Genomic DNA, 12,649 nt, shown 5'->3' on the forward strand with positions numbered 1-12,649 from the left:
TTAGACTCTAAACAAGGGCCCACAACACTGGCTACCAGGCTAAGGAGACATGCTAAAGAAACAAAGGCCAAGAAGATAAATGTCTTGTTCTCCAAAGAACCATCCAAGGTGTCCTCCCAATTGCAGTGCAACAACACAGCAACAGCAGAGCTACCAACAGCAGATACTGAATAGTACTGGAAGAATATAGCAGAGAAAGAGGAGACACATTAACACCAGTGAGGTGGCTGCAGGACTTGAGAATAGACCACAGAAATCCTCCAGAATAGGAACCAGTCACTATCACAGTAGCAGACTCTAAAAGTGGATCAAGAACACGAAGAGCTGGACAGCACTTGGCCCAAAGCTGATCCACACCTTTAGACTAAAGAGACTGACAGCAATGAATGAATACCTAACAGTACAGTTGAACCAGTTATTAGGAGCTGGCTTCCACCCAGACTGGTCAACACAAGGAAGGACAGTATTGATCATGAAAAATCCCCATAAGCGAACAGCACCCTTCCAATGAGCAGCTGATAACATACTTTCCCACAACATAGAAAGTCCTATTAGGCATCATAGCTGTCAAGCCACAGGATCATATGAGCTAATACTTGAGCACAACTCAGTAGGTATAATAAACAATACCTGAGACTCAAAACTACAATTGGTCATAGACAGAACAGTCACCTGAGACTTAAGATGGACCATCAAGAGATGGCTGGCACTGAGAAATCCTATCAGTAGCTGGAAAAGGCCAAATTAAAAGACAGCACTGAGGGACTGATCATAGCAGTACAAGACCAGCACTATGCACCAGTTCCATAGAAGCAGAGGTCTACCATACTAGATAGGACCCAAAGTACAGATTGAGAAGTACAGACACAATCCAATGCAAGGTGTCAGAGTGAAAAGTGCAGACAGGATATACTGAATGGCATAATCAAGTAGCAAGCACTATAGTATGTAAAGAAACTATGCACCTTGTGTAGACAAGACCCTCAAATCCAGATGGGAGATTCCTTAGACAGTCATGGAGAATAATAGGACTAAGATCCTGTGGGAGTTCCAAATCCAGATGGATAGGAAGGTACTGACTATCAACCAGATATCGGAGCAATAGACAAGGACCAGAAGACAGAAGATTGTGATGGTGATAGATGATGGTTGATATAACAGAGCCAAATGATAGCAGCAACAGGAAGAAGTGTGAGAATCTGGAAAAATACCAGGGCCTGAAGGTGGAACTGGAGAAGATGTGGAAAGTAAAGGCCAAAGTGGTCTCAGTGTAGTAGGATCACTTGGGGGTTGTGACTCCTAAGCTGGGACAGTAACTCTGAAAGATCCCAGGAACAACATCAGAGATCTCTGTCTAGAAGACTGCAATACTAGGAAGAACTGTCCAATATTAGGCAGAAACCCAGCTGGATGACTTTGGGCCAGTCACTCTGTCTCAGCCCTGGGAAGGAAGCAATGGCAAATCACTTCTGAAAAATCTTGCCAAGAAAATTGCAGGGAATTGTCCAAGCAGTCACCAGGAATAAAAACAACCCAACCCTGACTCGAAGTGACCAAATCCAAATTGCCTTTTTTCTTTTAGGATACAAAGCAACAATTGTAAAAAAACATTCCCAAACAGTCATGGCCTAACTTTCACTTGGTTACAGAACAGACAGGCTCCAGGTATTTTAAATTATGTATCTTTTTCACTCAGTACAATAAATTAGAATTATGGTAGTTGCAACCCAATAATCTAGAAGGCTTGAGATAAAGAATCTAGAATGGATAGTCTTAACCATTTGTAATGATTTTATATTCTTTTTTAATGTTAGTATACATTTAGTAGGTTTGCAGGTCATTAGTTCTTTGCATAGAATATTTCCCCGTTTCCTGAATCAACTAATATTCAATTTCTTTTGGCAACATTGTAGACCATGTTTACTTTAACTCCACAATTCTTGTTAAGTCACATATTAACAAATAGTAAAATAATTTTGTTACATAATTACCAATTAAAATAAAAAAGGACAGTTGTCTAATAACAAAAGGAGGGGGGGGAGATTTAGATCTAAACAACTTATATCTAAATTCACTTATTAGTGACAATGCATGCCTGGCATTTTTCTACCCTGAGACTGGCAAAAGATAGGCAAAAGAAAACCAGAACTCAGAAAATCAGATAGCCTTATCTATTTTATAAGAAAAATATGTTAGTTAACTTTATTAGTAATTTTAATTCATCAAATAAAAATTTTACCTACTTTAGCCAAAGGATCAAACTGCAAATATGTTTAGATTCTGCAGTAATCAGCTTCCAGCACAATCAATTCATTAATCTTCATTGATTTCTAATTGAGGATATTATCATCAAAATGCAACTGTGCATCAAGAAACAATCTGCAAAGGCATTGGTTCTAGGCTCTTTTCCTTTTCTTAGTTTTATCGTCAGCAATGAGCAGAAACAAATAGAAGCGCATTCATGATGGTAAAACAATTGCTCTGAAGAAATTTTCCAAAATCAACATCCTGACAGGGAAAGAGAATTCTTTTCAAGTTGAATGCTGCAACTGATGTTGGCAGCATAAAAAAAAAGGGGGGGGTGGTAGAGCCAGTGTAGAAAAATAGAGTCAAAATAGAATGGATAATAGATACTATTATTATCTTCAAAATTATTTTAATCATCTGTATGTATTACACTTATTTCTGCTAGTATCAACATTATGTCAGTACTTTTCATTATCAGCAGACTGTCATCATTATCATCAGCAGTATTAATACTCATTTAAAAATCATAGCAATGTATATTTCTCTGTCCGTAACAGAGGAAGCACTCTGTTTTATTGTCTTATTGAAAGGAAGCACAACTAACTTGTTGCAAATTAGATTATTTGATTTTTGGAGGATATCCTTTAAACATTAAGGGCTTAATTACTGAGAGAGATTTTAAAATACGTAACTTCAAGCCATCCAAATTCAGCAGCAAATTGCAAACTGATCTTGACAAGTTCCAATATGTTAATTCTGACTGGTTTATTTGAGGAGTCAAATTCAGTTACTTGCCTAGAATAAAAAATTATCCCAACTAAACTGAACGATACAAAGTGACCACCATTATGTTCTATTCAGAAAAAATAAGCACATTGGTGCTGGTGCTCTCCAGATGCTTTGGACACAACTCCTAAAATCCATTATCCTAGCTATCCTGGAAAATGCTAGTGGGAGATGAAACAGAAAGAGTTTAAGAGCACCAGCTTGCCTATCTTTCCTCTATCACCTCCCAACGTTGGCAATGTTTACCCTGGCCAGAGGACAGTGGCATGGCTTATACTACTGTTCTAGAATCTATAGGACGACACTGGTAATAAGAGCAACAGAACGAAGACATGCCAGGCTCGCAAAGTCGGGAAAGCTTTGGCTTTAGCATCCAGCTCATTAAGATGAGCAAAAGAACAGCTTCAGATCTTGCTTCTGAACTCCGACAAAGGGGCAGCATGTCATCAAGCAAGGAAAACAAACAGCATGGCAATCTCATGCTATAGTGGAACTAATATACAATAAGCATTATACTGGCAGATTACCAACTGATGCAAAGAATTGCTAAGTGGGTGAGGAAAAAATTAAGACAACCCCTCCCCCCATTATTTCCTTTCACCTGATTTTTTTTTTAAAGGTAAATTTTAATGGTGCTGCAGCCTGCAATCATAAAAAACAATGGAGCAGAAAGGTAAAACTGGTAATAATGTGAGGTGTGGAATTAGAGTATGGTCAACAGTATTTATTATCCAATTTTAAAATCACAAACTTTGTCCTGTGTAGTTGCAGCATGCATATATTGGGTTGTACAGAATATGAAGAAAATATATTTTAAAGAATAGTTCTGAAATTACACTTCTAGAAATTTTTTCTTTGCAATTTAAAAATTTAATTCAACCTCTGTTCCAGGTCTGCAAAAAGCAAAAGCCAGTTTGATTTAAAAGTCTCAAAATATCTTTAAATCCAAATATTATAAGCCCCTAAAATGTACTAGATCTGAATTTTAATTTAAAATAAAACAAGTTAAAGATTTTTTAAATATCCCTCATTCACACGTATTTATGTTTAGATAATTAATTTTAATATATTTTATTAAAATTACAATGTAATTTATTGTAATATAAATTGGAATTGTAGTGAGGAAAAAGATACTTCCCCCACTCCAGTCATTTCCGGGGTAAGGAGGTTTGCTAGCGGCATTTGCCTTTTGAGCAAAATCTATGATTTCATATTAATATGGGCTGCATTTTTATCATCTACATCAAATAGATTTCAAGAAAAAAAATTGATAAATGAAAATAGGCAATGCTCCATCCTCTGAAACCACATTGATCTATTTCATATCTCTTAGGGAGGTCGAAGACTGCTAATAAAATCATCTGCTGTTTGACTTTAAGCTTGCCCAAGCATATGTCAGGATATTTCTTGTAAGCATTTATTGCAGATTCCTGGAATAGTCTATTTAAACACATTTTTATTTTATTTTAATTTATTTTATTTAAACACAGAGAGCATAAAGCTTACCTATATGTTTTATCAGGTTTTAAAAATAAAGAAAAACTGCATGCTTACTATTGGAATATATTAATATTGCATTTTTTTTCTTTAAGCAGATAAAGCCAATTATCCTTTCTACTCCTACCAGTTTTAGCTTTTAATAGCAGTGAAGTTCTCTTTCAATACTCTCATTTCATTATGTTCATGTAATTGCAAAGCTACTGAGCAGGATAAAGACCAGTATCATTGTTATGGGATGAGAAAAGCAATTCTTGTCTTTTACAAAAATATACAGCTATTTATTCTGTAATTTGTTGCTCTCATGATCATATCTGATGAAGCATTCAAAAGAAAAAATTACCTCGTCTCCGCCCATAGCTCCTGGCTGCATGTAAATAAAAAAAATACAATAGGTATTGGCATAAGAAGAATTATTATATTTATAATTTTCTGCAAATCTCAACTTTGAACAAAATAATTCAGATATTTTAAACGTGGATCAAGCATATGAAATATAGCCAAATGCACAATTCTAGATATATAAAATACATGGGCAAATATATATTTGATACTAAAGAACTTATTGTAAAAGGCACCTAGATGAGAGTACTATTTTTTATAAAAAACAAAAGCAATTATTTAATTGTAATCATTTTAAAAAATCATTTTGTTTAATAAATCAATTTATATAGCATCCTTTAGATCAAGTCATATTAGTTTAAATGGCTAAATATATAACTGAAAATGCAATAAATTAAATATATAGTATTCACTATCAAAACTAATATCCTTATAATCTTGATCATACAACTTCATTCTGAAATTCCAATTTTATCAAACACTCAAAGCAATTTTACATAATGGCAAATAGAATGTAATCTGAGAACATAAAAATTGAACCATAAAGATGTACAAATATTTTATATTATATAATATATTATATTATATATTATATTATTTCAAATATAATTGTAACTATTAAAGCACATCTAAACTTATTTCTTATCTCACTACAACAGTAAATGGTAATATTTCCATTTTCTGAAATGATTCAGAATTTAATAATTCTTTGCCTTTTTTGTATGTTCTGCTACTTCTTCCATTGAATGAGTACAGGCTGGGTAAGAAATATGCATTTAGTTTTTGAACCAAAAAAGATTTTAGGTACAGGACAGTGGTGGGTTCCAACCGGTGTTACTACCGGTTCTCTTCGTGCATGCGCTTTGCTTGCACGCGCACCAAACTTGCACTGCGCAAGCGTGTTAGGTTTTTGGCCAGCTGAGGTATGGCAATCCACTCTGCCGCGCCTATCAGAAATAAAGGTAGGAATAAAGTGGAGGAGAAGGTGCGTATCAGGTAAGACCAATGCCCCTTCTCCATAGTGGTGGATGGAACATACCAAAGCTGGCTGTCCTATGGGTGGGCTGCAGTCTGGTCCAAAGTCCCCTCCTCTGTATGAAGCACTTGACAGCCAAATGCCGCCTCCGCCAAGGCAAAGATGTCCAATTTATAGTTCTTGATGAATGGGGAAGGAGAAGACCAAGTTGCCGCTCAATAGACCTCCTTTATAGAGGCCTGCATTGCCCACGCCGCAGTCGTAGCTGTGCTCTGGGTGGAGTGTGCAGTTATCCGGGAAAGTTTCAGAAGGGCCTGCAGTTCATAGGCCTTAGCAATGGTCGACCTAAGCAATCGTCCCACCATGGAAGGGGTGTCCCTGTTGCCCAATGTGGCCAGCTGGAATGAGACAAACAGGGACTCTGACTTCCTCAGGTCAGTAGTCCATTTGACATAGATGCAGAGGGCCCTCCTCATGTCCAAGGTGTGCCACCTTTTCTCCAAAGGGTGGACTGGATGAGGGCAGAAGTTAGGCAATATCAGTTCCTGAACCCTGTGGAACCAGGTGTTCACCTTGGGTATGAAGGAGGGGTCCAGCCATAAAGTCACTCTATTTGTGTGAAAGATACACAGGTCCTGTCTGATTGACAGAGCTGCCAGCTCAGACACCCTCCTGGCAGATATAATCGCCATCTTACATGTCAGGCAGCGCAGGCTGGCCGATCTCAATGGCTCACAAGGGCCCCTGGTGAGGGAGTTCAAGACCCTAGACAGGTCTCATGTAGAGTACCTGTGCACTACAGGGGGACATAGATTGGTTGCGCCTCTGAAGAATCTGCAGACTGTGGGATGCTGCGCAAGAGACTCCAGTGATCCACACATCAACACCGAGGATAGTGCTGCCACCTGCCTCCTGATGGTATTGGGCAACAGCCCTTTATCTAGTCCATCCTGGAGAAATTCCAGGATTTGGGCTATTGTCACCTCCATGGGAGAAATACTTGTCTTGGCACACCAGGTACAAAAGGCCCTCCAAGTGGCATTGTATATACATTCAGTGGAGGGTCTCCTGGAGGCTTAAATTGTTTTGATGACCCTGGAAGAAAATTTGTCCTCCCTCAGAGCGCTCCACTCAAGCGCCAGGCGATCAGATGGAGCTACTGTGGGTCCGGGCGGACCAATGCCCCCTGGCTGAGTGAGGCCTCACTCTGAGGGATCCTCCAAGGTCGAACCACCGAGAGGTTTATGTAGTCTGCAAACCAAGGCCTTCTGGGTCAGTGTAGTGCCAGAAATATAACCTCCTCCAGGATCTTCCGTATCACCCTTGGAATAAGGGGAAGAGGAGGGAAGGCATACAATAACCCCGGAGGCCACAGGCTGCGGAGAGCATTGACTCCCTCCGCCCCCGGGGCCGGGAACCTGATATAAAATCTTGGTAGTTGAGAATTGTCTGGGGTGGCAAACATATCTGCCTCCAGGAGGCCAAAACGGTCCATCAGTTCCTGCAAGAGGGATGGGTGAAGGCGCCACTCTGCATGGTCGATGGATGCTCTGCTGAGCCAGTCCACCAGCATGTTTGACACCCCGGAGATGTGCTCCGCTGTGACGGATAACAGGTGCCCAGAGGCCCAGCCACCTTGCCTCCAGCACGAGGGACCTGGAGCGGGTACCCCCGACGATTGACATGCGCCTTCGCAGCCACATTGTCTGTCAGCACTAATATGTGTTTGTCAGAGACCGACTTCTGGAAGTGGCGGAGGACAAGGTAAACCACCCTGAGCTCCAGGCAGTTGATGTTTAGGGTCCGGTCCATCTAACTCCACTGCCCCTGAGCCATCTGCAATTGGAGATGAGTCCCCCCAGCCGAAGAGGCTGGCGTCCATCATGACAGTGAGGTGCTCCGGTTCCTTGAACTGGCAACCCTTGGTGATGGCAGGGGACATTCACCAGTTGAGGGACTGGATAACCTCCTTCGGGACGCGGACCTTAGCCGGTGAGCTACTCCTGCCTGACCTCTGGAAAGGTAAAAGAAACCACTGAAGATCTCTAGAGTGCAGGCATGCCCATGAAATGATGGAGATAGTGGACACAATTTTTCCTAGCAGCTGGGAGAGTAGGGCCAAGGATACTGTTCTCTCTCTCTGGACTCGGCCTGCTAAGTCCCTGAGGCTGGTCTGCCTTTCCTGGGACAGATACACCTTGCACTCACTAGTATCTATAATTGCTGGAGCAGTCTGCAGATAGGCTGCAAATGACTCTTCTCCATATTAATGGAGAACCCGTGGTGTTGTAGTACCATGTTTCCCTGAAAATAAGACCCTGTCTTATATTTTTTTGAACCCTGAAATAAGCGCTTGGCCTTATTTTTGGGGAGGTCTTATTATTTTGGGGCACGTGGAGGAAACCAGAGGAAATGGTGGGGACTGGCTGCGCATGTGTTAAAATATTTTTGGGGAATGCTTATTTTTGGGGAGGGGGCTTATTTTATTGCATGCATTCAAAAGCCTGTTGGGCTTATTATTAGTGGATGTCTTATTTTAGGGGAAACAGGTTACCTGAATAGTGACCCATAGGTCCTCCCATGCCTGTAGGCCAGAGGAGGACTGGATCAGGATATTGTCCAGGTAGCACTGGACACACACGGGGAGGGACTGAAGATGAGCCGCCAAGGCCGCCAATAATTTGGTAAACACCCTTGGTGCTGACGAAAACTGAATGGCAGGGCCCTATATTGGTAATGAGGCCCATGAAATGAAACCGGAGATATTGCTGCTGTAGTGGCAAAATGGGCACATGAAGATACGCCACGGTTAAGTCAATGGATGTGAGGAAGTCGCCCTCCCAAACACCCCCCAGAATTGATTGAAGTGACTGCATCTTGAACCATCGGTATATAAGATGGCGGTTCAAATTCTTGAGGTCCAGAATAGCTCTCCAATCCCCCAAGGGCTTGGGGATCACAAACAGGATCCAATAAAAGCCCTGCCCCTGCTGGTCCTCTGGGATCTGCTGGATTGCTTGAATATCCAGCAGATGTTGTATGGCCAATTCCATGAGGGCCTTCCTTGCAGGATCTTTTGACACGGGGCAGCGGATAAAGAACCTCGGGGATGTGGAGAGAAATTCTAGGGAGAGGCCTGACCTCACTGTCTCCCTAATCCAAGCGTCCGATGTAATCTCCTCCCATCGGTTGGCAAAAAGGGTCAGGCGACCCCCCAATGGGAAGGTTGGATGTGCAGTTATTTGGGGTGACAAAAGAACCGACCTCCACCATGAAAGGGCCGCCTCCAATTGTCTTCCCCTGGCCTCCAATTCTATCTTGGAGTTGCCGCAACTACTTTGGGATGTAGTTCCCCTGGGGATGAGGGAATCTGGCAGCTGAGTCTCCAAACCGAAAGGAGGGCCAGCAAAGGTATGGGGAGGGGCGAAAATCACCCCGTCTCTGCATAGTGGGCACTATCTTTCTCTTATCACTGGATTTCACTAATATTTGGTCCAGAGACTCCCCAAACAGTTTCTCCCCTGTGAAGGGGGCTGAGGCCAATCGCCATTTGTGGCGGGTGTCCACCTGTCAATGTCACAGACAAAGTAGGTGGTGAGCCGCTACAGAGGCAGCCATGGTCTTTGAGGCAAACTGGGCTGCGTTCAGCTTGGCATCTGAGAACTGGGCTGCTGCCATGAGCTTGCTGATGTCTTGATGTGTTCTGACATTCGCAGCCAGGATCTTCTCTTGCAACTGACGGAGCCAGAGCAAGGAGGCCCTGTTGAAAAAGGAGGCTGTTATCGAAGGCCAGATGGCCCATGCTGCTGCTTGATGTGCCCTCTGTAGCGACTGCTCCGCCCTCCTATCCTCTGGCTTCAGACTCTCTTTGGGCTCACCCGGCATGGTGGAAGACGCCTGTAAGGCAGCCACCAGAGCATCTATGGTCAGCGCCTAGAGCACCCGTGCAAGATCAGGGCCCACTTTATAGAATCTCTTGTTGGCTGAAGATAGATTTGGGCCCACCCCAGGAGAGGTCCACTGTTGCTTAACCACATCGCTAAAGAGCCCTGGTGATAGAATAAACTCCGCCTCTGCGGTAGGCTCAGAGAAAAGTGGCTCCGATGGATTGGGCGTGCTCTCAATTTCTGGTGGTGCTGAAGGAGCCCCAAGCCGGGCAGAATTTTTCACTTTGAAGAGAAGCGACTTGAATAGCCCATGAGGAAAAAGCCCAGTAAATGTAGGTTGCTCAGGAATTAGGCCTTCATCGTCTGAGAGGTCCAAATCCCTTGTCTCCCTCTCCTCAGAGAGTGGAGACTGGCTCTCGTGGGAGGCTGCCAGAGAGTATGGCTCTGGGATGGTCGTAAATTCCCCAGGGAATTGGGATGCTCTGCATTGGCTGGGATTCACAGAAAAAACAGAAGCCCTTGATGATGCCTGTCTAGAGTGCTGTATCCCCTGCCTGATGACTTCTGCAATAATTGCCGCATATTCTCTGGGATTACTGAATCTGTTCTTTTCTCTGGTCTGAGACCGGCTGCCATTGGTGTGAAGCTAGCCTCAGGAACAGCTCTGGTGGTCTTGTGGGATTGGCCACAGGTTCCTGCAGTCTTTGGCATTTTTGACACTGAGCCCAAGAGCACTGTATTAGCAGCAGGCAATAAGGAGCACTGTGGAGAGAATTGATCTTCAGCTCCATCTGGTAACAGGCCCAGCGATTGCAGCCTATTGGGCTGACTTCGTTTGTCACTGAGGTCCGACAGTAGATTGTTTTCCCTGTCAGCCTTGGCACACAGTTTTTCCAGGGCTTTATCCCTGCACTACTCATCCTTTTGGGCTGCCTTAGAACTTTTAGCAGCCCCTGCAGCCTTGTCTGGAGCTTTAGACCTGTTGCTAGATCTGGCTCCCTTCGATGCAGTCATTTTGGTGGCTGTTGTTTTTGCAGCTCAAGCCCCAGTGCTGCTGTCAACTGCTGCCTTATCCGCCATTTTGAAAGCTCCCCTTTTTGCACCCTTTTCTGCCCCCTTGGATAAGGGCTGTTAGGGCTTCTGGAGCACAATGCTTCTCCTGGATGTTAAGGAGAGCCCCTGGCCAGGGATATAAAGCCTTACTCTGGCTGAATGGGAGCATGAAGCTTCACATGGCTCGGCGGGGCAGCTGTTTAAATTGGAGCGCTGCGGATCCTTCAAGGCAGCAATCTGCGGCTTTTGTCAGAAGGGGAGCAAGAAGCAGCTGCTGTAATGGGAGCACTACTGCTCCAGGCAATATGCCACAATTCTCGGGCTAACAGGAGCGCGAAGCTCCACACCCGCTCTTGATGCTGTTTGTGGTGAGCACAAGGGTGCTATCAGTCTGCTGGTGGCTCAGCAGACTGATAGCATTGTGACTAACACCAGCTGTCTGCAATTACTGTAAGTTCGAATCTCACCAGGCTCAAGGTTGACTCAGCCTTTCATCCTTTCTAAGGTAGGTAAATTGAGGACCCAGTTTGTGGGGGCAATAAGCTGACTTTGTATAAATATACAAAAGTATGAAGGCTATTGCTTAATGCATTGTAAGCCGCCCTGAGTCTCCGGAGAAGGGCGGCATATAAATCAAATTAAAAAAAAAAATGTCGGGCGCCATGGCACAGGGCCCCTCTCGGAGTGCGAAGCTCCTGCAATGGTTGCCTGACTCGAGTAATGGTGGGAGCGCGAAAGCTCCAGTATCCGGCCCTGCTGCCTGTCAAATGGGAGTGCAAAAGCTCTGCTGTCAGTTTTAAGGTTGGGAGTGCAAAAGCTCCGCCATCTGGCTTCCCTGGCTGTCAAATTGGGAGCGCAAAAGCTCTGCTTTCTGATGTAAAGTTTTTTAATCCTGAAAGGACAATCCTGGGGTTAGCTGTGTGGGAAAAAACCCTGCACCTACCCTGACAGCCAAGAAGACCACTGTCTGGCTGCTCAAGCCAAAGCCCTCACCACTGAGTCAACCCCAGTGACTCAACCAGATGTTCGGGAATCAGCTGGGTAACCCTCACAAAGTTTGAATATAGTGATGAAGAAAGGATCCAGGAACGTTCCTGTCAAAGAGTTGGAGAAAGCCTTTACACATCTGTCCTAGCTGAGGGACTGAGTCAAAAGCTGGGGATCCCTAGCAACAGAGGCGTGTCCTAACAGCTCTGATAGATTCAGTCCAATCAGCTAAGCAGAGGAGATTAACCCATGCGCAGAAGCGTCACATGCACACGTGAGTGCACGAGCAAACCGGTAGTAAACTAAATTGAAACCCACTACTATTTCACATGTTGAGACTCCTCCCCAAGATGGCTGCTGAACAGTAAGGAGATTTTTCTCTCTTGCTGAGGATCTGCCGATCTTGCTGCCTAAGCTGACTCTCTGGCAATGCTGCTCCCTGGATTTGAATGGGAGAAATTAGGAACCCAAGATGACTTTTGGATGGCTGTGGACCCATTTGGGAAGGGGAGTCTGGAAGGTTCCAGTTCTGTCTGGGAGCAATTGCAAAGTTGCGGGCATTCATCTTCCTGCCAGCATTTCAGATTTTTTTAAGCATGCCTGGTCTTAATTTCACTTTTTGAACTTTTACTTTGCTTTACATCTTTAAAAGTAGACCAGCCAGCTGAATGCTGATTTACTTCAACCCCTTACTGGACTTTTAACTCTTCTCTTGTTTCTTTTTCCCTTTGATTTATGCTGTTGTTCTAAATAAATTTTGCTTTCTTTATGGAAACACGATGTGCTTATGATTGGTGAAATGCTTTCATTTGATTTACATTAATATTGGACTCTCACCACAGGGTTTTTATATCTTTTTAATTTGCAAAGTACT

General features: G+C 43.5%; 1 protein-coding gene across 14 annotated transcripts in view; it reads right to left on the reverse strand.

The window, feature by feature from the left end:
* Positions 1-12,649, reverse strand: part of CPEB3 (cytoplasmic polyadenylation element binding protein 3) — a 92,046-nt gene that overhangs the window by 19,019 nt on the left and 60,378 nt on the right. For 7 of the 14 annotated variants that reach the window (XM_087871700.1, XM_034430448.3, XM_034430449.2 and 4 more), the window contains one exon: positions 4,874-4,897. The exons of the other annotated variants lie outside the window; for them this stretch is intronic. In XM_087871700.1, coding sequence (XP_087727826.1) covers positions 4,874-4,897 — 24 coding nt within the window. The remainder of the gene's footprint in view (positions 1-4,873; positions 4,898-12,649) is intronic. 14 annotated transcript variants of the gene reach the window in all.

The sequence above is a fragment of the Pantherophis guttatus genome, chromosome 6 (assembly GCF_059756535.1).
Source record: "Pantherophis guttatus breed Tessera chromosome 6, ASM5975653v1, whole genome shotgun sequence".
Classification (NCBI taxonomy): Eukaryota; Metazoa; Chordata; class Lepidosauria; order Squamata; family Colubridae; genus Pantherophis; species Pantherophis guttatus.